Source organism: Balaenoptera borealis, assembly GCF_965194805.1.
Source record: "Balaenoptera borealis genome assembly, chromosome: 5".
Lineage (NCBI taxonomy): Eukaryota > Metazoa > Chordata > Mammalia > Artiodactyla > Balaenopteridae > Balaenoptera > Balaenoptera borealis.
In genome coordinates, this window is record NC_138862.1 from 113,637,077 (window position 1) to 113,663,541 (window position 26,465).

Here is a 26,465-nt window from a genome sequence, read left to right on the forward strand (position 1 = left end):
GGGCAAAAGCTTTAACTCTATTCAGGTCAACTATAGTATTTTTAAGAATAATACCAAGAGAAAAATACTCCAAAAGATCAATTTTTTAAATAACAAATTTACAGAGATTTCATTTTTACTCTAAAACGCACGTAAAGAATAGCCAAGAAAATACCCGTTTCACAAACTTAAGGGAATGAAGTTTCAATGGCATGATATTGACAGCAATTATAAAATTCACTCACTTCCTCTACAACAGTCATTATCTGATCATTTATGATTAAATGTTTTACTGCTTAATGAAAGCCACGCTATACAAAGTTTGTATTCTGATACTAAAAATGTAAAAATCAGATTCCTGTCATCTATTTAAGTTCTGATATGTAATACTTTAAAGTCCATTTGGAATTCGTTGTAGACAACAGAAACTCTTCATATTCTCTGGCAAATCAAAGGCTGTGTTCTCAAAAGTCAAAGTGGGCCAGGCTTGGGCAGTAAGAAAAAGAAGATAACCTAAGTGGTCTTAAAATTTTTTAACATGAAAATTGGCGATTCTCACTGAATGACACTGTTATCATTCTGATAATTTTCATCACAGAATTTTAAAAAACATGTTAAAAAGACTAAACAAAAATACTTTCGAGGAGGCCAACTTTTTGTATATTTACTTCTGATGTGTTATCTATGTGTTTATACATAGAAATGTGTAAAATTCTCCAAAATTGTTAACACCGAAAAAGCACTCTAGTCCTATTGTGCATGTATTTTTGATATTTCCCTAGGCTAATAGAAATCAATTATATTACTTGTAATTAAGCAGGTAAATATTTTGCCAAATCACCACCATCATGATAAATCCAAACAACTACGATATGACTTTTCGATAATTCACATACATGCTTTTTTTCTATTCATGAAGTGCTACTTTTCCGAGGAAAGAGTTAAAAAGGAAAATTGTTAGTAATTTTGCTACAAAATATAAACTGGAGAGCTTTCATGATAGTACTTTAAAAAACTACTTACTATCACTATCTTTTTCCCGAATAGTAGTCAAATGGTAATTAATCAAAGAAAAGGGTGAATTTTATTTCCACTGAAAATGTTGCACTGGAAATCATTTCTAAGCTATAAAAGGTAAATGCAAATAATGACATTGCAAAACATCCTACACAATTAATTTATTTGTTTAAATTTATGAATACATATATTTTCTTGGCTATTAGCTACAGTGATTCATAACCGAATACTTCCCTCATTATAGACTTTTTAATTAGAAAGAAAACATAACACTCCCCAAAGCCAATGAAACGTAAAGAAAAAAAAATGTTGCAAAACAGCACAGATAATTATAAAAGAGGAAAACAGTATAAGAAAAACAGGAAACTTAGATATACCAAGTCTGTTTTCTCTATCTTAATTGTGATCACATTACCAATTAAATCGGATGTTTTCATTTTCGATTTAATATAAAGATACTACATTGAATAAAATATATCTATGAACACCATCCATCCTAATACAAGATTGTTCTCAAATTTAAGAAGCAAGTTTCAGCTACCCAAATCACTCATCCACTTTCACCAAACAGTCCTTTTTATTATAAAGAATTGTTTTAATTTACTGCCTACCTTTCTTAGAGAGACTCTTCTAGTAGGTTAGAATCTTTTGATGGGCTTGGAGATGGTTCTCCCTCAGTTACAAAGCTGTTACATCCCCTACTTACTAGGAATGAAAGATTTCCAAATGTTCCTCCTGTGAAATGTAGAACCACAATTGTCCCACCAGGTAGGGTCTCTGGTTGCTTAAAGCTTTTAGAAGTATATTACACAGATTTTAAGATATCTGTTTCATTTAAAACTTAAGAACAAAAACAATCATGACCGAGTAAAAGTCCATGGTCATTGAGTTAATTCCACATTCAGGAACTTGCTGACAGGAGAGTCCTTAATGCAGTATTTCAGGGGTTGGCAGCCGCAGCTTGTCTGCCGCTGGCTAGAGACTGCTAGATTCCGGAGGCACTTCATTACTGAGGCAATCACTACTGCCTCTGCTGCCCCCTTCTTGACAGCCTGGCGGAGTGATTTGGGCACAGGTAGGTGTGTGCAGTTAAGCAGTATGGGTCTGCCCTGGACACAAGGAAGGAAGAAAGGGGGAAGGAGGGAGGAATTGCAAAAGTGAAAATAAGGAGGGATGGGATGCATAAAATGCATCCTTTCTACCCCAAAGTGAGGAGTCCAGGTGGGGAATAGGGGCCTGGATTGACTGGAAAGAGACTCTGAGTGGAGGAAGCTGGGTGAGGCTCAAAACCTTCCAGATGTCTCCTACTGGAGGTTTAAGGGGCCCCCCAAAAACCTGCAACACTGATGCCCTTGACCTCCCTTCTAGGTCCCTCTACTTAGTTATCAGCATGCCCTGAGGTACGCTCTGACCATTAGAGTTCATCACCCCAACCAGAGCACACACACCTTTTGGATTAAATCGCCAAAAAATCTCAATCCCTGAGATTTTCTCTTAGGTGTGGATTTTAATGAGCTGATCAAAGTGATATTGTCCCAAGTATAACAGAGAACACTGATATTTTAAAAGAGAAGCACTGATTGCAGTGCTTTCCTGGAGTAAGGAAAATCTTAACTGCTCCTAGGTTCAAGCCCTCTCCCCTCTGGCTTATGTCTCCTCCAAATCCACCAGCCAAGTTGAGTAGTAGCTCTCAACCAGGGGCTGTTAAGCCGCAGCCCCCCAACTCCCCCCGCCCCCAATTGGTAGGCAATGTCTGCAGACATGTTTGGTTGTCACAACTGGGATGGGAAGGGGTGCTACTGGCATCTAGTGGGTAGAGGCCAAGGACGCTGCTAAACATCCTGAAACACACAAGACAGTGCTCCACAAAAAACAATTATCCAGCCCCAAATATTAATAGTACTGAGGTTGAGCAACCCTGAGTCAGAGTGGAATTTATTACAGTAGCATTATCACACCATCCCATAGGCTTCTTCACCTTTGGCCAGCAGCAGCCCTAAGCCTCAGTAAATCCTGCATCACAATGAATCACAAACCTGGACACAGGAAATCCTCTAGGATTGTAGGAATGCAGGAATGAGGGTGTGGGCTGAGGAAGGATTCCACCTCAGCCTGCAGTGATTGCCTTCTCAGCTCTGTATCACACTCTCCTGCCTTAGCAAACAGAGTACCCAGCCCGTCTGCTGAACGTTGCCAAAATGATTAAGGAAAATAGTCCCTTGCCCTTATTACTATTTGTGCTTCCTCAGTGACAAAATAAAAGCAGGTTTGTATAAAAATGTATAAAATGTATAAAAACAGTTTTGCCCTTCAGATTAAGTTATTGTTTATTGTTGCCCCTACCTTTCAAGGTATAAGATTCTCTCAAAGAGAGTGCATGGGTTATGTCTCATTTTTTGACCTCAGGAAAAGATCAGTAAAGAAGAAAAGATGGCCTGGAAATATTTTTAGGCTTTTGTAAGTATATGAAAATGAATATTCCTACGACTGAACTCAGTTTTTAAAAATTTCCCTTATTAGTTTTAAAAATGAAATGCAAAGGCTATGCTGACACCAAAAGGTAATATCTGTTTAGTAGGCAATCTTCTCTGACTAGTTGGCTTTGTTTCAGTCTGGCCCTCAAACAGTGTGAAAAATACTTTTCCCTTTACACTATTACACGGAAAGCACATTTATATAGCCATCAGTTAAGCAGTTCTTAGATTTTTTTTTTATCGATTAATACGGATTACATATGTGACAGAGAAAACCATTTGCATAAAGCTGAGGTAGAGAAATGAAATGATACACAAAAAAGAAAAATAACAGGTAATATGATAAAGTAAAGCTAAGATAACCAAACTCAGAGTAAAGAACTCCCACCTCAAGGCTAGATGCTGAATGATGTTGAAATTAAACTTTCTACTAGATGCTGAATGATGCTGAAATCAAACTTAGAGATACACTTGCAATTCTCCTTACCTACTTACAAATGTAAATGCAAAACTATCTAAAATATATTTTAAAATATGTTATTGATATATATGTTCTTATAGAATTATGCTGGTACTAGTACAGATCTCTACAGGCTCTTTTCTTGAAAGAGATATAATTCAATATAATGTTAGCCTTTAAAAAGAATATTTTTGAAATATTATATTAATATGCAAATATTAAATAACATTAAAATATTCTGAGTTCATGACTTAACCCAAATTTTGAAAACTTTTTATAAATGGTCAGATGTAAAACATGAAGACCCCCTACTTTAGCTATAAAACTATAAGTAATAAATTTTCATCTCATAAGTGGTTCAGTAATAATCAGATTTTTAAAAAAAATAAACAATGAAGTACTTTCAGATGAACTATTCTCTCTGTAATTCTGTGACTTTTTACATTTAAAAAGCATATTGTTAAATTCATGAGATATTCTACACAAAAGAGTCACTAGAGATCATTTTGCAAACTGCAGGAGGTTAATAATCACAACTCCCTTTAGTTCATATGGTTTTACAATAATTGCTATTATAGTTACTTCTTATAAATAGTTTGTTGCCCAACATTTCTTTCTCTGAGCTGGCTGCCTTCTTCAATAAGCACTAAAGGCTTGAGAACAAGAGCTTCTGTATAAAATAACTATAAGCTTAGCAAACTTAAAATAGCTTAATTCTTTGGCACACTCATTTTTAGGAGATTATCTTTTTCAAAAGAAATACTTTACCTTGAATCTTCTTTACATGAGGAGCCCAAAATAACCTTATGCCAACAGTCGCTTCTTTAAGAATATAACCTAAATTGTCCTTCCCTTTTTTGTTTCCTCATAAAAGAAAAATATAAAAACAGTGAACAAATTTCATAGGTCTATTTCCCCTCCTCCCTTTGACATGAAAATATAAAAGTAAACTGACTTATTTCTAAATATTCAATTTTAGCTAATCTCAGAAAGTTAGTTGGAAATGATTCACAAAACTACAGAGCTCCACATGCAACAAAACAACTATTAGTTACTTAAACCTCATGGGATCCATTTTTATTTGCAATATCCACATACATTTCAAAGTAAAGTTCCAATTTTTAACAAATTTTATCTATTCTGTTGCCTGCCAGACAGACCCACAGGATTCTATTGTAATTGATGGCACAGGTAACTGTGCTTTTACACATACTCCTACTGTTTAATATATGCTATTTTCACAGCTTATGGTGATAAAAGCACAAAACTATTGCTCTCTTGCCTGGCTTCTGCCTATTTAAGGATTAGTCCTTACACCACAGCTAACAGTATATGCTCGATAAATGCTTGCTGAATAATGAATACATCAGTTTCTCCTATGTCTACCAATTTCCACTGTAACCATATTCTTTTTTTTTAAAAAAGATTTTTTTTGATGTGGACCATTTTTAAAGTCTTTATTGAATTTGTAACAATACTGCTTCTGTTTTATGTTTTGGTTTTTTGGCTGTGAGGCATGTGGTTTCTTAGCTCCCCGACCAGGGATTGAACCCACGTCCCCTGCATTGGTAGGCAAAGTTTTAACCACTGGACCGCCAGGGAAGTCCCTGTAAACATCTTCTTAACAATCAAGGAATAATCTTGGGCCTTTTTGGGTACCTGTATCCTCAACGCATCAATATTTTCTACTTTTAAAAAAATGTTTTTGCTGTATTTGCACAATTACCACAAATAAACCAACCACACATCTTCAAACCTCTGATAAACTTAGGCACACATAATTTTGCCAGATAATTAGTTTAAAAAATAGCAAGTTTAGTCAATTGGACAAAAAAGCATGTACTTCCTACTCTATTTTTAAGAAAAACATTTCCTCAGAGATTTGTTTAATAACAAAGGAAAAATATAAATAGCTGCCCCCTCCAATTTACAAAATAGATCAACACTCACCATTCCAAAAGATAAGACATGTAATGAAACAAATGCACGGCACCATTTTATGCTGTTCATCGTCCCAGGATGGATAACTATAGAACTAAATGCCATTGAATGGACTGATTCCTGGAAAGTTTGGCTAAGAAACTGAATGTATGTATTAACACACACTCACACACATATACATATTGACACACACATGTGCCTACTATGACCTGAAGATTTAAATTCTCAAATATAACTTCTTAAAATACTTACTAGGAATCATAAAAAACTAAAATTCTTGCCTTTTAATCTTGAAGTAAGAGAAGACAAATACTTAAAAGTGTTCCCTTTATCAAAGATTTTTCAAAAAGAATTTTTTTGAGAGAAAATGTTGATTCTGATTATTTAGGCCACGCCCCTATTCTAATCATTTATTCACTTTCGTTACCTTCTGAATTAATACTGAAAACCAGAACCCAACTATTCACATACTAATATGAACATGGTCACTCAGCCAGCAATGTGGCTTCCCCATTCACACTCCACAGTTTAACACTCTTAGTGTAACTGGCATATGTCCTCAATAGCTACAGAATTCAGTCTAGATTATTCCATGACTTTGTGGTAGGCAGCACTCTAAATGTGTGACATGGGTCTTAAGTCTGTGTCCCTAAATATCTAGGTAGCTCTCAGTACTCATTTGGAGTTTGGACTAGATCATCATCAGTTCTCAAAATGTGGTCCCTGAAACAGCTCTATCAGCATCACCTGGAAACTTGTTAGAAATGAAAATTATGAGGTCATATCCAGATACACTGAATAAGAAACTATAGGAAGAGCTTAGCATGACTTGTTTTTACCTCCAGGTGATTTTGATATATGGTCAAGTTTGAGATCCTCTGGACTGGATGATCCCTAAAGCCTTCTCCAACTATCAAAATCCTACTGTCATTAATTAGATCAAACGTATCTTCTAGAACTAGCACCATGTTCAATTAAATGCATTTAATTATTCCCAGTAGTCTGAGTAAAATATCATAATCAACCTTACCATATTCTATTATACAGTACTTAAAACTTTCCTACATTTTCATCAGGACAAAATTGACTTTACCAAGTTTTCCCAATTAAGTAGACACTGCAACAAATGTTTGATATCGCTTTAACTCACGGTGGTGATCTCCAAATTAAACCCTCATATTTTTAAGTAGGGGGCTTATTCTAGCTGTTGTGAAAAGTAAATAGATCCTTTGATGACAGTTAAGGTACAGGCATTTTGTATCTATTTCTCAAGACCAGCTGCTACATACAGTGTTCTCTCACTTTCCCATCCCATCTGTGAGAAACACTGGAATAGAACTCAAAAGGAGGTGCAATAACATGCTGGCGAAAACAAAACTACCTGAATAATTTGAATCAATGGGGCATTTTAAGATTTCCACCTATAGGAAAGGTTAACAAATCAGGAAGCATAAAGCCTCATACACTGAAAGAATTCTAATCCTATATAGATCTGGTCCTAAAATGTGATTCAGTGGAGTCTATTTCAGCAGTTAAGAAGGTGGACATTGTTGTACCTAAGAACCATAACTCCCAAATACAAAAATATTAGACTTTCTGAGGATACCTTCAACTTTTCTGAAGCTATTACAAAAGGAGGACAAAAATAATCCTTTAAAATGACATAAAGCTTGGATGACTGTCAGGGACCAAAAGGAAAAGCTGTTAAAAACCAGCAGGGGTCAAGTTAAAAAGTTAACTTTTGCTCCCCAAGATAAAGGTTTCTTTTCCACCCAGTTTCTGTTTTGACAGGTGATTGCCTTACAACTAACTCCTCCCTCCCTCCCTCTCTCACTTCCTTTGACACTCTTAAGTCAGCCCAACTTTTCCAGGGAAACAAATGCTCTTATCTCTTCACACCATAATTCTATTAGGAGTTCTTACTAGCCAAATAAACTGACATATTCTTAAAAACAATGTCTCTAATTTCTCTCAATTTCGTCAAGAAAATATTGGAGAAGGCTACAAGATTCAATACTATTTTCCTGCTCCAGGGGTACACACAAAGTTGCTTTCATTGAGAATCCAAAAAGCATTTATTTTACAGTATTCAGTAAAAGTATATTAAAATCTTCTGCCTTGCCATCCCAGACCTATAAAGAATTTAGTCATGTAAGTGACTAAATCCTGTGTGAAGATGATTAATGCACCCAGCAATCTATTTCACTTCCAATTTCCCGTTTTCAAAAATTCCCTGTCAGGAGTATATACATTTCTTAAGTTAGTTAGATACTTGCCAGCATTTTATGTCAAAAAGCTTCCAAAAAACCAAAACAAAACTATAAGAAACAGTCACTAAATGCCTTTTAAAGAGTCCTTTATATAGTACTTGATATATGTCTTCAGAATTTTCAACACTTTAGATCTACTGAATCAACTAAATTTACACAAATGCAAGAATGAATCTTTGCAAAGCCTAAGTTTGAATAGTTTCTCCTAATTTATATATTTAGCATATATACATTGCCTTCTAACTGAGTTTGATACTAAACTTAAGTGAGATCAAGAGTGAAAAAAACGGCCTTAGGACTAACCCAGGCAGAATTCCCTATTCCTCCTCCATGCTGGAATTCTGAGATGTCACCTGGGCAAAGGACACAACATTTTAAGGCAAGATATGTTAATACAGCTTTAAAAAAACCTATGGTCTGTAATTTATTTTGGCTTCCTCAACAGAATAAATCCCTTTGTCAAAAGACCCTTCAAAAGACTTCATCTACACTTCATGGATCTAAGATATATCAAGTGCTCTTGATATATATAGTTGTACACCTTCTTTTACTCTATGGAGATTATATTAGTAAAGCGGCCCTTAGGAAAAATAAAATACAAAATAAAAAGCTCACACTGCCTCCTGCTGTTAGAAGGAAAATTTCATGAGGTCAAAATGGTCCACAAACTGCACAGTGTAATGAGAGCAAGAGGCCTGTCTTAGTTTTTTCTTTTTCTCTTCTTTTTTAATCTAATGATCTATTTCCTAATCAAAGCCTCAAAAGGGTTGAGATACTGTCCACAACCCATACAAATGTACTGCAGAAAACACTACAAGGTATGACTTCAGAATTGAAAATCATCTTCCCCAAACATGCTTTCAACTGGATAGGTGTTTTAAACAAAACAAAACAAAACTAAAGAAGAAGGAAGGAAGAAAGAAAAAGAAAAAAAGAAAATTAAAAGCACTACCCTGTCTGACCAGGTGGATGGTTACTCTCCCAGATCTAAGGCAGTCTTAGCAGTTGGTTTCTCCCCTTCCTAGAGAAATAAACTGCTCCAAGTCAGCAGAACAGATTCAATATCCAGCTCATCTTATAGTCAGAGGGTTATCACCATACCCCAGGGCTTCCTAGACCTTGATGATTTTTTTCCATTATTTAAGGAGTTGGGAGTAATGTCACCCAAGTTGTCACTGAGACACTTCTCTCTTCAGAATTCGACAAACCACTCTTGAGGGCACCATGTACTGCCCCTGTCCACCTCAATCATGATACTGTATTAAATCACTGAATATGAAACACAGAAACACAAACAATAGTTTGGATTTGTTTCTTTAAAAATGATGTTTGTATTAAAAATCTTAAAATGAAGAGACAATGATTAAACGTGAGTCTGGAATTAGAAATTACAAATTGTTAGAATTCTCTCAGTACATCACAACAGTAAAATTTTGCTCTTTGCTTGTGGAGGAACACCCTATAACAGAAAACCAAATATTAAAAAAAAATTATATAAAAGGGGAGCTAAATACCTGAACACTGAAACAAAATGAAGCAAAAAATTTTAAAAAGGAAAAAAAAAAAAAAAAAACCATTGCAAGACAAGTAAATTACATTTTAGAGGAAATAATAAAAGAAATTCACCAAACAACAGGCCCTATTGTCCTGGCTCCTTCAGGAAGATTACTGAAAGGAAACTGGGAAGTGGTTTGGGGGGAATAGCAGATTCTGGGATCTGGTGGGAAGTTCACAGGTTGGCACCGGCTGGAACAGCTGAGTTTTGAAGGCACTCTGCAGACACAGGGGTGCTGGGGGCCCTGAATCACATTTGTGAAGTCCTTGTACTGTATTTTAAAGAGCTAGTCATCAACACCATGTTACTGCCAACCAATGAGAACAAAAAAGCTAAATCTAAAAAACCAAACGAACAAACACACACACAACAGTACACACAAAAATGTGCAGATCTGTAACATTTTTTTTCACAGCTGATTTAAAAAAAAAAAAATACTACCGTTCTCCCCCAGACTCCCCTTTGATACAGTAGGTAAACAAAATAGATTTTTTTTTTCCACAAATATCAGCAGACACTTTCTGGCACCCCACACTGTATTGGCATCAGTGTTAACAGTCCCAGTTCAGATGTGCAATACTTCAGATTGGATATACTGTAACAAGAATCCAACTTTGCATAGACATCCTCAGAATCGCAGTCACGGGGTTGCCCTTCCAAGCTGGCAGAAAAGGAACCCGATCTTAATTTCCAGCTACTCCTGGAAAACAAGGAAAAAACAAAAGTTTCTTCCTCTCATCCTGCTCCTTCATTTGGTTCTCCCGGACTTCCTTCCGTGTATTTAAAACTTGGAACTAGAAAAACGTTGTTGAAAAAAAAAAGAATTCCCCTTTTTTCACCTTCTCCCCATCCTCTTCCTCCCCCACCCCATTTTTTTTCCAGGCTGAAACTTTCGCTTGCCGGTGTCAAGCTGCCATACTGCGCCGCAACGGCTGCTTCAATGGGGAAATATGCGCCAACCAAAATCAATGAGAAACGTACATGCTGCAAAGAGCCACATTTCCACCGGGTCTCGGATGGTCATGACGGGACACCCCCTCGGACACGGGGCAGAGGCAAGGGACGCGGCCACGGCGGCCAGCCGGGCTCCCGGGACACCCCGGCTGATGCAAAGTCGTCTCCAATCTCAAAGCAAGAAGAGAAATCACATTTAGAAGAGTCGGGTGCGTTTGGCTTTTGTGCGCAGAGCGCGGCCGGCGCGCGGCAGCCGCGGGCGCCTCAGAGGATCACGCAGGCCGAGCAGCAGCCCTCGTCGCCGTTGGGCTGAGCCGCGTAGTTCATCTGCCTCACGATCTCGGCGAACAGCTCGTCCACCGAGGCTTTGTTTTTGGCCGATGTCTCCATGAAGGGGCAGCTCCACTCCTCGGCCAGGGCCTTGCCCTCGCCGAACGAAACCTCGCGCTCGCCCTCCAGGTCCACCTTGTTGCCCACCAGGATCATGGGCACGCGCTCGTACCGCTTCACGCGGATGATCTGGTCCCGCATGGGCTTGATGTCCTGAAAGCTCTGCTGGTTAACAAGGCTGTAGACGAGGATGAAGCCCTGGCCATTCTTGATATACAGGTCCCGCATGGACGCGAACTGCTCCGTGCCCGCCGTGTCCAGAATCTCCAGCACCGACGGCGACGAGTCCACCTCAATCTCTTTGCGGTAGAAGTCCTCGATGGTGGGGTCGTACTTCTCGATGAAGGAGCCGGTCACGAACTGCACGGTGAGCGCGGACTTGCCCACGCCGCCCGAGCCCAGCACCACCACTTTGTACTCTCTCATGGCTCCGTCGGCGCTCTTGCCGCGGCCCCGTCGGGGCTGCACGCCGGAGGAAGGCTGGGCTTGGCGGCTGGACTTCTCCCCGTCCTCAGCTCCGCAGGAAAAACTAAGGAGAGGACGGCAGAGGAGCGCAGGGCGCGGAAATCACCAAGCGGGGACCGGGGACCGACCGGCGGCGGCGGCAGCGCGTCCCTGCGGCGCGGGTCCGGGGCCCCGCAGCAGCCCACGGCGGCAGCGGCAGCTTGGGCGGCGGAACGGGAGGACAATGCCGGCAGCCGGTGCGAGGCAAGGACTGCAGCTTCTCGCCGCGGCAGCCCAGGAAGGCGAGAAGGCGGCGGCGGCGGCGGGCTGCGGAGGCGGCTGCTAATTGCGCGCCGGGCCGGGACGCGGGTGGCATGAGTCCCCGCAGATCGTGCGCCCACCGCCGCGGCCCATCTAGCTCTCTCCCGCAGCCTCCGCGGGGCGAGGGCTTCCTACTCGCCGCGCGCAGCCCAGCTCTCCCCGCCCCAGCGAGCATGCCCAGTGCGCCGCCGCCGGCCGCGCCCGCCGGATCCCACGCTCCTGGTTTTCCGGGGGGCCGGGCGGGGGTGGGGCTGTGGGTGGGGCTCGAGATTTGATTCAGGGCTAGCGGATTCGCGATAGGCGATAGTCTAGGAGCTGGAGAAGAAATGTGTGTGTGTGGTGGGGAAGGTGTGTGTGTGTGTGGGTGTTAAGAGACCGGCTGGGAGGACGAAGACCGCCTTCTTTCGCGGCTTTGGGGTTAGTGCATAGGGGCCCCGGCTCTGCGAGAAGCGAGTGGGCGCGGCGGGCCACCCCGGGGTTGGGGTGGGCTAGCCTCTTTCCGCCTTCCTTTATCCAAAGCTCGTGGACTCCACTCCCCGGCCTGCAGGCTGGTGTGCGTCCCGGAACCGAGACCCAAAAGACATTTGGGGGTATGATTGGCTGGCGGAGCATCTTCCCCCACTCAAGGCGCGGCCCTTTGTACCCGGCCTTCTCTGGCCGACTCTTCTCGTACTTCATCCCTCGGACAAAGAAAAGAGGAACACTGGGTCTGAAACCCTGTCCCCACGAGGGAAGGTGCAGCCTCTTGTGACCACAGCGGTCTCCGGGCTGGGACTCGGCGGGCCCCACCCACCTCCCCACTCGGCTGGGGCCAAAACCCGGAGAGCGGATCACAGCCCGATCCAGAAGCAGCGGCAGCGGCGGCGCCCGCAGCTAGTCAGGGCATGCTCAGTGGGCAGAGCAGGTTTTGGGGCCTGGAAGTAGGAAGCTTGTGCACCACACCCCCACACTCCAGCTCAGATTACCTCTCCCAGACTCAGGACCCATTGGCCCCGGGGCGCAAATCTCACACCCTCGAGTGTTCTCCCATTGGCTACTGCCAAGGTTTTATCAGTTTGGGCTGCTTCATTGGCTAAAAAGTAGCCTCCGCTCGTGATTGGTTATTTATAGAGATTGAGTTGAGAGGCGGAGGCACAGCTGTTCTTTCTCTGCTGCTCCCCCGCCCCCTTCCTCCCACTTCCCCAAGCTAGTCGTTTCGAAGCTGAGTGAAAAAATAAGGAATTTAGGCGGAGAGCTCAGAGCTAAATATAGTCCTTTGTTGGTGTTTTCAAGAGAGTCTGACTTTTTGGTGCCCAGTCACGACTGTCCGTTAAAGGGAGCTGGTTACAGTTCTTGGTCCTCAAGAAACAACAAAGTTTGCAAGGTTTTTTTTTTAGGGAGGGGGAGGGGCTAGGATGTGGAAATGAGCCACTGAATTCAGCTCACCCGGTGGGGTGGGGGAATGCCCAGGCTTGCCTTTAGAAAACGTCTTTGCTTTGGGGCGGGCATTCGCTAGACTGGACTCGGCTCGCACTCACGGGAGGTACCACGGAGATGCCTTGACTTGTTCCGGGTCTCTCTCCTTCCTCGCGAAGGAGCAATGTCAAGACCTGTCAAAAGACTAAGCGATACTAGCGTGAGCCCCAGGGCGAAGGGGTGGGAGGGGACCGAGCTGCTTCAATCCTGGCTCCATATCCTGTCGACGCCACTTCCCACTGGTTTAACCGTCCGCACTGGAGGGATAAATCAAGCAGTGTGCTAACGCTTGGTTTCACTGCCTTAGTCCTGCCGTGACTCAGGGCTACGTTTGCCAGTTAACCTTCTCCGAACCCCTTGCCGTAGCTTGTAGTATGCGCGGCTGCAGCGTGAAGTCTTGGCCAAGGGACCCGGCGGGTCTTGGGCAGCAGCCAACGCTTTGGGTGGGGTAGGTGGAGCCCATTCCTGCGCCTGGCCCCGCTATTTAGTGGAGAGAGGGGTTATCAGAGTGCTTGGCTATAGTTATGCTTATATAATTCTCCAGAAACCTTTCAAGGCAAATTCACCTAATATGGATGGAGAGAACCTCACATTTACCCAGCATTTAATGTCTGTTAGGCGTTTTACATGTGCTATTTACCCCTCGTAAAAATAATTATTATACCTATTTTAAGAATGAGGAAACTGAGGCCCTAAGATGTTCAGTAACTGGCGTAAGATTTCTCAGCTAATGTGTGGCCACGCTAGGATCCCGACTCAGGTGTTTGGCTGCAGAACCTGGTCTTGTAACCATTAGGCAATACTACCTTCTCACAAGAAAGTTCCCAGATTTTACTCTTTCTTAGGTTGAATCTTGAGGTAGTATGATCAGACAGGCTCTTAAACCCAAGCAAGAGGGACCTCTGCCCACCCTCTGATTCTCTTCTGACAGTGCCCCTTCCTTCAGGGTCAAGGAGCTTGAACCCTCTTCCAGACCATGCCCCCAGTAGTCAGAATTCTGGAATCCTCTACCCAGACAGTACCAAACCCTCTTCTAGGATCTGCTTGGACCTCTGAACTCACCCTTGTGTGCAGGAATGGGTCTCTGTTGGAGTGTGGACCTATGGGCTGAGGTGTGCCCTCCCAGGCACTTTGGGCCCCGCCTAAGTGCAGGAAGAGGGGTCCCTTCTAGTCAGCTTTCCCTTCCCTGCCACTTCCAGCCTGGCCCTTGGAGGAATCCAAGAATTCGTGATTCACACCTGACCATCCAGGTCTTGCAAAGAAGTATCTGTCAAGGTGGGAGGATAGATCATATTTTTACAGTGTGTTATCTTGATTTGTAACTGAAATACTTAAGAGTAATGCTATGTGTGCCTCTATCTGTCCTCCTGCCCACAAATGTTAGGTGTGGTTATGAGTATGATATAGTAGAAAATGCTTTTTCCTTATAGGCCAGGTGTCTAATCTCAAGTATTGGATATCAATTATTATCTGAGACCTTGGGCAAGCCCCTCAGGTGCTCCTGACCTTAGTTTCCCTATCTATAAAGTGATGATAATAAAATTTGCCCCACCCACCTAGCTACCTGAGGAACCTTGGAGAGAATCTGATGACCAAACCCTTTATTTTACATCAGAGCCAGTGATTAGAATTAGAACCCCGGTGTCCTGGATGCCCTTTGCATGGTGCCAGCCTACGCTCAGAGAAAATAATTAACAGATAATGGATGGAAACATGCTTTTAAAGCTGCAGCGCCCCATAAATTCATGACAGTCACAACCCAGGTGTCTTGACAGCCCTATCTAAAAGAGACCACCCTCAGGACTACGGATAGCCATGCAGATGGGTATTTTTGAATCTTGGTGGCCTCTCTGGTACCAAAGAGCTGCCACACTTTGAATACTTTCTATTAGGGATTCTTTGATAGCAATTTTTATTACACTCAGATGGTCTCCCTCAGAAAGACTTCCACTGGGCCTCTGGGATTCAAAATGAAGTAATGAATGAAATTGCTGATGCACAAATTTTTAAAGTTGATCACTTCTTCTGGTGAAATTTGTTAGGAGTTTTTATGTACCTCACTTATGGTATGAATCATAATCCTGAACCATATCCAATTATCTTGTACCATAATTATTTACATATCTGTACCTTGTCATCCTAAGCACCGTGTGAATTCCTTGTGGTCAGGGCCCATACCTGGCTTATCTTTGGAGCCACCTCTGTCCCTCATAACACCTAGTAAGAGTGCCTACATAGGAGTACCTCAATTAATTATTTCTGGGTATATGAATGACATTTTATCCCTTTTCCAAACTCTCTTTGTGGTAAAAGATATATTTATTTTTGGAGAGACATAACATTTCCTGGATCCTTAGAAAAATGTATATAATGTTTCAGACTCCTTGAGTCTAAAAGATGCTGGGGTGATAAAGTCTACACTTGTATGGATGGAAACACTAAGTCAGTGCTGTCTGGGGGAAAAAATACCAGAGCACCCCGTGGATAAACCCTTTCTCTGAAGAAGACTTCAGACAAACATTTTTGCAGATGACATACAAAAGGCATTTCTAGAAAATAATCTGAAGTAAAAGCTAACAAGGACTGCTTAATCTTTCGTATTGACCGTTACATAAACAATGGTCCCTGACAGTGCCCCTTTGCTTACACAGTGAGCTTTGCTTACACAGTGAGCTTCTGTGACACTGGTTTTGGGCCTTCAAAGAATTAGAGGGTTTGCTAGAACATGAATCTTTTAAGTCTTCCAGTAAATAAGTGCCCATCTGTCCTCTTCATTTATACAAAGTAGAGGTTTATTTCATCATGTTCATAGTTTTAGCTGGTTTGATCTATAGATAAACAAATAATTCTAAAAAAATTATTCTAATTTTGCAAATATCAAGGGTAAGTTGAGAGTGACCATGTATCATTATTTTAAAGGGAAGCTGGTGTAAGACTAAGTGTGCCTTGCAGAGTTCTCAGTAAATATTTAAGTGCCTGAACATGTTATAACATAACCAGGTATCCACTAGTAGGCTTAGGATGTTTTATCAGTGGTCTTTAAAAAATAATCTCCAGTAATGCCCCTAAACATATTTCATCAGTCAGCCAAACCATCATCATTTCATACTCTTCATATTGCACTTTGGGCAGCCACCTTGTAAGAACAATGGCTTGTACTACCTATAATGAGATTTTGTATCTTTATACCTTAAAAATGTCCTAAAATCCTAGCATGGTAACTAAAGAGAGACAAAGGTGTGCCTAGTTTCCATAATTTCATTGTCTGCCCCTTATCACGTGTACTCTGATTGGTTCCTTTCTCCTTTTAAAATTATTTTTCAAAGGAAAATGTAGGAGAGTCTTAAATTTCAAATTAAATAACCTCTTAAAATCAGTCAAGCTTTTTACTAACTTTTTGATAGGCCCAAATAAAGAACCAGAAGAATCAAAATAGCTATTCTCAAGGCTATCAGATTAGTATTGAATAGTGATCTCAATATATACATTAATGTACTGTGTTATTTTTGATAATAAAAACCACTCATATCTCCATAAAGATGTTACCCTGGGCTGAAGTGTCACACACACGTAGGCAACTACGTCACAACTACTCAGTGGATTTGAGTTCTATCATAAATTCTTACTAATGGTTTGGCCTATTTTCATTCTTTTACCTGATTTTTTAAAAAGAAGAAAAATAAGTCTCTTCTAAGATAAACAGCCTGACCTTCTGTATAAGATCTCATATTTGCCTGAGACCCTGATCTGTAGAGAAAGAACACAACTGGCTTAGAGCACCACTTTTATGTGATGAATATATTCTCACTCAAGGGAAATTTTAAAGAGATTTCACTGATCCTGTTTTTCGTAGTTGAAGGCACAATTACACATCTTAGTCTGTTTAAGATTTGTCTCCTCAGACCCTCTGTTCCAGAGAAACAAATATATATATAGAGCAAGAATGGGAGAAATGTCTGAGCTCCATTAAAAAGAACTTTCCTCTCATAAAATTGTCATTATATGCAGATGATATGATACTATATATAGAAAACCCTGAAGACTCCACACAAAAACTGCTAGAACTGATAAATGAATTCAGCAAGGTAGCAGGATACAAGATTAACATAAAGAAAGCAGTTGCGTTTTTCTGCACCAACAATGACATATCAGAAATGAAATGAAAAAAAAATACCTTTTAAAATCACACCCAAAAAAAACATTAATAAAGGAAACAGAAAATGATTCAAACAAATGGAAAAATATCCCATGCTCTTGGATTGGAAGAATTAATATTATTAAAATAGCGATACTACTCAAAGCACTCTACAGATTTAATGTGATCCCTATCAAATTACCCATGACATTTTTCACAGAACTAGAACAAATAATCCTAATTCATATGGAACCACAAAAGACCCAGAATTGCCAAAGCTATCCTGAAGAAAAAGGACAAAGCAGGAAGCATAACCCTCCCGGACTTCAGACAATACTACAAAGTTACAGTAATCAAAACAGAGTGGTACTGGCACAAAAACAGACATATGTATCAATGGAACAGAATAGAGAGCCCAGAAATAAACCCATATGGTCAATTAATCTTCGCCAAAGGAGGCAAGAATATACAATGGAAAAAAGAAAGTCTCTTCAGCAAGTGGTGTTGGGAAAGTTGGACAGCTGCATGTAAATCAATGAAGTTAGAACACACCCTCTCACCATACACAAAAATAAACTCAAAATAGCTTAAAGACTTAAGTTATGACACCATAAAACTCCTAGAAGAGATCACAGGCAAAACATTCTCGGGTATAAATCATACCAATGTTTTCTTAGGTCAGTCTCCCAAGGCAATAGAAATAAAAACAAAAATAAACAAATGGGACCTAATCAAACTTACAAGCTTTTGCACAGCAAAGGAAACCATAAACAAAATGAAAAGACAGCCTAGAGAATGAGAGAAAATATTTGCAAATGATGTGACTGACAAGGGCTTAATTTCCAAAATATACAAACAGCTCATACAACTCAACAACAAAAAAACAAACAACGCAATCAAAAAAATGGGCAGAAGACCTAAACAGACATTTTTCCAAAGAAGACATACAGATGGCCAATAGGCACAAGAAAGATGCTCAACATCACTAATTATCAGAGAAATGCAAATCAAAACTACAGTGAGGTACCACCTCACTTGGGTCAGAATGGCCATCATTAAAAAGTCTACAAATAACAAATGCTGGAGAGGGTGTGGAGAAAAGGGAACTCTCCTACACTGTTCGTGGGAATGTAAGTTGGTGCAGCCACTGTGGAAAACAGTATGAAGGTTCCTCAGAAAACCAAAAATAGAATTATCATATGATCCAGCAATCCCATTCCCCAGCATATATCCAGTCAAAACTACAATTCAAAAAGATACATGGCCCTTCCCCTGGGAGCAAAGACTGCCACCATGTCCTGCCTGCCCTGTGCCACACAGAGTGGGCTGTTGCTCCAGGACCTTACTTCACATGTGGGGTGCAGGTTTGATCCCTGGTCCTGGAGCTAAGATCCCACATGCCTTGCGGCCAAAAAACCAAAACATAAAAGAGAAGCAGAGGTGGAGGCAAGATGGTGTACTAGGAGGACGTAGAATTTGCGTCTCCTCACAACTAGGGCACCTACCAGCACCAGTGGGGGACCACAGACACCTAAGGGGACAGGAAGAACCCCGAGAAACCAGGTAGGATGTGGGGTGTGGGGGGAGTGAAGGGGGAGGAGAAGTGGAGGCGGGATGGGACTGGCACCCCGAGGGGTGGCTGGGGGAGGGGGAGGGGAAGGACGCCCGAAGGGGGAAATTGGGGAACCACTGGGAGGGCAGAGGATCAAAAGGGAGTGCGGCCAGGTTTCCCCTGCCCACATGGGCCCCCAGGAACCTGCTGAGATCCCTGGCCTGATCCTCTGCCCACCTAGGCCCCCTCCAGCTGCATGGGTCCTGAGGGAGTGGGAGGGAGGGAAGGGAGAGCAAAAGTAAAGGCTGGACCTCTGAGATCAGCACCCATGAGGGGTGGCTGGGGGAGGGGAGGAGTTCGTACACCCAGGGGGACCCACCCATGGTTAGGGGTCCAGCGGCAATGGGGGAGACCCTGGGGGAGATGGTGGGGGAGGGACATGGAGGAATGGAAGGGAACGGGGCCAGTGCTTTCCCTGTCCACATAGGCACCCGGAAGCCTGTTGGGCTCCTGGGCCTAATCCTCTGCCCTTGGAGCCTCCCTCCCGCCGTGCAGAGCCCAAGCCCCACCCCTACATCCCCACCCAGCACCCTACCTCTACACTCGGAGACCCCCTCCAACAATCTGGGCCTAAACCCCACCCACACACCCTCACTCAGGGCGATACCTGCAAACTCCGGAACTCCACACACCAGAGGCCCTCCTTCTGGCGTGCTGCCACTCCCCTTCTGCGAAGGTCCTAAGCAGAGGCTCTGCCCCACGCTTGAACATTGCCCTGCCTAGGCCCTGCCCAATGCCCAAACATCCCCCCCCCCACCCGCCTAGGTCCCATGCCACCCTAAGCCCCGCCCCTGCCGAAGTTTCAACCCTGCCTTTTCCTAATCTTCTATTTTTCTAATTTTATTTTATTCTTTATACTTTGTTATTGTTCTCTCCTTTTGGCTTGTTCCCCCCCCACCCTTTATTTCCTTTTTTCTGTTGTGGTTTTATTTTACCTTGTTGCAGTTGTTTCTATTATAGTTTTATTTTCCCTAATATAATTTTTATCTTTCCAGTTTTATATTGCTTTTTATTATTACTCCTTTTTTCCCTTCTTTCTTCCTTTTTTTTTTTTTTTCTTTCTTTTTCACCATGCCACGAAACTTGTGGGATCTTGGTTCCCAGGCTGGAGGATGGGCCTGAGCTCCTGTGGCGGAAGCTCCGAGTCCAAACCTCTAGACTAACAGAGAATATCAGACCCCAGGGAATATCAATCAGAGTGAGGTCTCCCAGAGGTCATCTCAGCACCAAGACCCAGCTCTATCCAACTGCCTGAAAACTCCATTGCTGGACGTCTCAGGCCACACAACCAGCAAGACAGGAATACAGCACCATCCATCAAAACAAAAATGAAACGACAAAAAAATATGTTACAGATGAAGGAGCAAGGTAAAAACCTACAAGACCAAATAAATGAAAACGAAATAGGCAACCTACCTGAAAAAGAATTCAGAGTAATGATAGTAAAGATGATCCAAAATCTTGGAAACAGAATGGAGAAAATACAAGAAACATTTAACAAGGATCTAGAAGAAATAAAGAGCAAACAGTGATGAACAACAGAATTACTGAAATTAAAAATACTCTAGAAGGAATCAGTAACAGAATAACTGAGGCAGAAGAACGGATAAGTGAGCTGGAAGATAAAATGGTGGAAATAACTGCCAGGGAGCAGAATGAAGAAAAAAGAATGAAAAGAATTGAGGACAGTCTCAGAGACATCTGGGACAACATTAAATGCACCAACATTTGATTTATAGGGGTCCCAGAAGAAGAGAAAAAGGGTCTGAAGAAATATTTGAAAAGATTATAGTCAAAAACTTCCCTAACATGGGAAAGGAAATAGTCAATCAAGTCCAGGAGGCACAGAGAGTACCATACAGGATAAACGCAAAGAGAAACATGCCGATGCATATTAATCAAACTATCAAAAATTAAATACAAGAAAAAATATTAAAAGCAGCAAGGGAAAAGCAACAAATAACATACAAGGGAATCCCTGTAAGGTTAACAGCTGATTTTTCAGCAGAAACTCTGCAACCAGAAGGGAGTGGCAGGACATATTTACAGTGATGAAAGGGGAAAACCTACAACCAAGATTATTCTACCCAACAAGGATCTCATTCAGATTCGATGGAGAAATTAAAACCTTTACAGATAAGTAAAAGTTAAGAGAATTCAGCACCACCAAACCAGCTTTACAACAAATGCTTAAGGAACTTCTCGAGGCAGGAAACACAAGAGAAGGAAAAGGCCAACAAAAACAAACCCAAAACAATTACAAAATTGGTAATAGGAAAATACATATCGATAATTACCTTAAATGTAACAAATGCTCCAACCAAAAGACACAGACAGGATGAATGGATACAAAAACAAGACCCATACATATGCTGTCTACAAGAGACCCACTTCAGACCTAGGGACACATACAGACCGAAAGTGAGGGGATGGAAAAGATATTCCATGCAAACGGAAATCAAAAGAAAGCTGGAGTAGCAATTCTCATATCAGACAAAACAGAATTTAAAATAAAGACTATTACAAGAGACAAAGAAGGACACTACATAATGATCAAGGGATCAATCCAAGAAGAAGATATAACAGTTGTAAATATTTATGGACCCAACATAGGAGCACCTCAATACATAAGGCAAATGCTAATAGCCATAAAAGGGGAAATCAACAGTAACACGATAATAGTATGGGAGTTTATCACCCCACTTTCACCAATGGACAGATCATCCAAAATGAAAATAAATAAGGAAACACAAGCTTTAAATGACACATTAAACAAGATGTACTTAATTGATATTTACAGGACGTTCCATCCAAAAACAACAGAATACACTTTCTTCTCAAGTGCCCATGGATCATTCTCCAGGATAGACCATACCTTGGGTCACCAATCAAGCCCTGGTAAATTTAAGAAAATTGAAATCATATCAAGTATCTTTTCTGACTACAATGCTATGAGACTAGGTATCAATTACAGGAAAAAACTGTAGAAAAAACAGACACATGGAGGGTAAACGATACACTACTAAATAAAGAGATCACTGAAGAAATCCAAGAGGAAATCAAAAAATACCTAGAAAAAAACGACAATGAAAACACAACGACCCAAAACCTATGGGACGCAGCAAAAGCAGTTCTAAGAGGGAAGTTTATAGCAATACAACCCTACCTCAAGAAACAAGAAACATCTCAAATAAACAACGTAACCTTACACCCAAAGCAACTAGAGAAAGAAGAACAAAAAACCCCCAAAGTTAGCAGAAGGAAAGAAATCATAAAGATCAGATCAGAAATAAATGAAAAAGAAATGAAGGAAACGACAGCAAAGATCAATAAAACTAAAAGCTGGTTCTTTGAGAAGATAAACAAAATTGATAAGCCATTAGCCAGACTCATTGAGAAAAAAAGGGAGATGACTCAAACCAACAGAATTAGAAATGAAAAAGGAGAAGTAACAAGTGACACTGCAGAAGTACAAAGGATCATGAGAGATTACTACAAGCAACTATATGCCAATAAAATGGACAACCTGGAAGAAATGGACAAATTCTTAGAAAAGCACAATGTTCCGAGACTGAACCAGGAAGAAATAGAAGATATGAACAGACTTATCACAAGCACTGAAATTGAAACTGTGATTAAAAATCTTCCAACAAACAAAAGCCCAGGACCAAATGGCTTCACAGGCGAATTCTATCAAACATTTAGAAAAGAGCTAACACCTATCCTTCTCAAACTCTTCCAAAATATAGCAGAGGGAGGAACACTCCCAAACTCACTCTACGAGGCCACCATCACCCTGATACCAAAACCAGATAAAGATGTCACACAAAAAGAAAACTACAGGCCAATAACTCTGATGAACATAGATGCAAAAATCCTCAACAAAATACTAGCAAAGAGAATCCAACAGCACATTAAAAGGATCATACACCATGATCAAGTGGGGTTTATCCCAGGGATGCAAGGATTCTTCAATATAAGCCAATCAATCAATGTGATACATCATATTAACAAATTGAAGGAGAAAAACTATATGATCATCTCAATAGATGCAGAAAAAGCTTTTGACCAAATTCAACACCCATTTATGATAAAAGCTCTCCAGAAAGTAGGCATAGAGGGAACCTACCTCAACATAATAAAGGCCATATATGACAAACCCACAGCCAACATCATTCTCAATGGTGAAAAACTGAAACCATTTCTTCTAAGATCAGGAACAAGACATGGTTGCCCACTCTAACCGCTATTATTCAACATAGTTTTGGAAGTTTTAGCCACAGCAATCAGAGAATTAAAAGAAATAAAAGGAATCCAAATCGGAAAAGAAGAAGTAAAGCTGCCAGTGTGTGCAGATGACATGATACCATACATAGAGAATCCTAAGGATGCTACCAGAAAACTCCTAGAGCTAATCAATGAATTTGGTAGAGTAGTAGGATAGAGAATCCTAAAGATGCTACCAGAAAACTACTAGAGCTAATCAATGAATATGGTAGAGTAGTAGGATACAAAATTAATGCATAGATATCTCTTGCATTCCTATACACTAATGATGAAAAATCTGAAAGAGAAATTAAGAAAATACTCCCATTTACCACTGCAACAAAAAGAATAAAATACCTGGGAATAAACCTACCTAAGGAGACAAAAGACCTGTATGCAGAAAACTATAAGACACTGATGAAAGAAATTAAAGATGATACATAGAGATGGAGAGACATACCATGTTCTTGGATTGGAAGAAGCAACATTGTGAAAATGACTATACTACCCAAAACAATCTACAGATTCAGTGCAATCCCTATCCAAGTACCAATGGCATTTTTCACAGAACTAGAACAAAAAATTGCCCAATTTGTATGGAAACACAAAGACCCTGAAGAGCCAAAGCAATCTTGAGAAAGAAAAACGGAGCTGGAGGAGTCAGGCTCCCTGACTTCAGACTATACTACAAAGCTACAGTAATGAAGACAGTATGGTACTGGCACAAAAACATAAATATAGATCAGTGGAACAGGATAGAAAGCCCAGAGATAAACCCATGCACATATGGTCACCTTATCTTTGATAAAGGAGGCAAGAGTATACAATGGAGAAAAGACAGCCTCTTCAATAAGTGGTGCTGGGAAAACTGGACAGCTACATGTAAAAGAATGAAATTAGAACACTCCCTAACACCAAACACAAAAATAAACTCAAAATGGATTAAAGACCTAAATGCAAGGCCAGACACTATAAAACTCTTAGAGGAAAACATAGGCAGAACACTCTATGACATAAATCACAGCATGATCCTTTTTGACCCACCTCCTAGAGAAATGGAAATAAAAACAAAAATAAAATGGGACCTAATGAAACTTAAAAGCTTTGGCACAGCAAAGGAAACTATAAACAAGACGAAAAGACAACCGTCGGAATAGGAGAAAATATTTGCTAACAAAGCAACTGACAAAGGATTAATCTCCAAAATATACAAGCAGCTCATGCAGCTCAATATCGAAAAAACAAACAACCCAATCCAAAAATGGGCAGAAGAACTAAATAGACATTTCTCCAAAGAAGATATATAGATTGCCAACAAACACATGAAAGGATGCTCAACATCACTAATCATTGGAGAAATGCAAATCAAAACTACAATGAGGTGTCACCTCAAACCAGTCAGAATGGCCATCATCAAAAAATCTACAAACAAATGCTGGAGAGGGTGTGGAGAAAAGGGATCCCTCTTGCACTTTTGGTGGGAATGTAAATTGATACAGCCACTATGGAGAACAGTATGGAGGGTCCTTAAAAAAGTAAAAATAGAACTACCATAAGACCCAGCAATCCCAGTACTGGGCATATACCCTGAGAAAACCATAATTCAAAAAGAGCCATGTTCCACAATATTCATTGCAGCACTATTTAACAATAGCCCGGACATGGAAACAAGCTAAGTGTCCATCGACAGATGAATGGATAAATAAGATGTGGCACATATATACAGTGGAATTTTTCTCAGCCATAAAAAGAAATGAAACTGAGTTATTTGTAGTGAGGTGGATGGACCTAGAGTCTGTCATACAGAGTGAAGTAAGTCAGAAAGAGAAAAACAAATACCATATGCTAACACATATATATGGAATCTAAAAAAAAGAAAAATGGTTCTGATGAACCTAAGGGCAGGACAGGAATAAAGACAGAGATGTAGAGAATGGACTTGAGGATACCGAGAGGCGGAAGGGTAAGCTGGGACGAAGTGAGAGAGTGGCATTGATATATATACACTATCAAATGTAAAATAGATAGCTAGTGGGAAAGAGCTGCATAGCACAGGGAGATCAGCTCGGTGCTTTTCGACCACCTAGAGGGGTGGGATAAGGAGGGTGGAAGGGAGACACAAGAGGGAGGGGATATGGGGATATACTTATGCATATAGCTGATTCACCTTGTTATGCAGCAGAAGCTAACACACACTTGAAAGCAATTATACTGATGTTAAAAAAAAAAGAGAGAAGTAATTTTGTAACAAATTCACTAAAGACTTAAAAAAAAAAAGATACATGTACCCCTATGTTCACAGAAGCACTATTCACAATACCCAAGACATGGAAACAACCTAAATATCCATCAAGAGATGAATGTATAAAGAAGATGTGGTACATATATACAGTAGAATACTACCCAGCCATAAAAAAGAAAATAATGCCATTTGCAGCAACATGGATGCAACAAGAGATTATCATACTAAGTGAAGTTAAGTCAGAAAGAGAAAGAAATACTATATGATATCACTTATATGTGGAATCTAATCTATGACATACACAAGAAAATAAGTAAATAAAATAAAATAAATTATGACACAAATGAACCTATCTATGAAATAGAAACAGAATCAGGGACATAGAGCACAGACTGGTGGTTGCTAAAGGGGAGGGATTAGTGGGAGGTTGGGGTTAGCAAATGTAAGCTTTTATATATAGAATGGATAAACAACAAGGTCCTACTGATAGCACAGAGAACTATATTCAATATGATAAACCATAATGGAAAAGAATATATTAAAAAAGAATATATATATATATAACTGAATCAGTTTGCTGTACAGCAGTTGTTAACACAACATTGTAAATCAACTAAGCTTCAATAAGAAAATAATAAAATTAAAAAAAAAAAAAGAACTTTCCTTTCACTTGCTTTTTTGTCACCAACCACCAGATTAAAGGAGTCCCCCTTTCTCTTGGACAGACAAAAATCCACCACTTCCCCTGATGCTGGGGGAAGCCAACCATTCCTTCTGCAGCAGTGGCTCCAAGAAGTGCTTTAGACTTTGTGGTTTTGATGGAAACAATGAGAGTCTATATTGAGGGAAAGGAAGTTTCCTTTGTAAATTATTGTCAGCAATCAGGTTTTGTTTAAGGACTCTGTCAAAGAGGTTTCTATTTTGCTTGCAGTTACAGTATCTTGTGATGG

The 26,465-nt window shown here is 40.7% G+C and overlaps 1 protein-coding gene and 1 long non-coding RNA gene across 2 annotated transcripts in view; one reads left to right on the forward strand and one right to left on the reverse strand.

Moving 5' to 3' along the window:
• The window catches only part of LOC309629968, an 820,276-nt gene that overhangs the window by 775,783 nt on the left and 18,028 nt on the right, over positions 1-26,465 (forward strand). The window lies entirely within an intron of this gene.
• Positions 5,357-11,601, reverse strand: RAP2B (RAP2B, member of RAS oncogene family). Its single transcript, XM_082394510.1, has one exon. It carries the CDS (start codon positions 11,464-11,466, stop codon positions 10,915-10,917), a length of 552 nt encoding a protein of 183 aa, XP_082250636.1. The 5' UTR covers positions 11,467-11,601; the 3' UTR covers positions 5,357-10,914.

What these genes read in the sequence shown, in the direction of transcription:
- RAP2B (XM_082394510.1), bottom strand. Translation starts at nt 11,466, where the DNA reads ATGAGAGAGTACAAAGTGGTGGTGCTGGGCTCGGGCGGCGTGGGCAAG.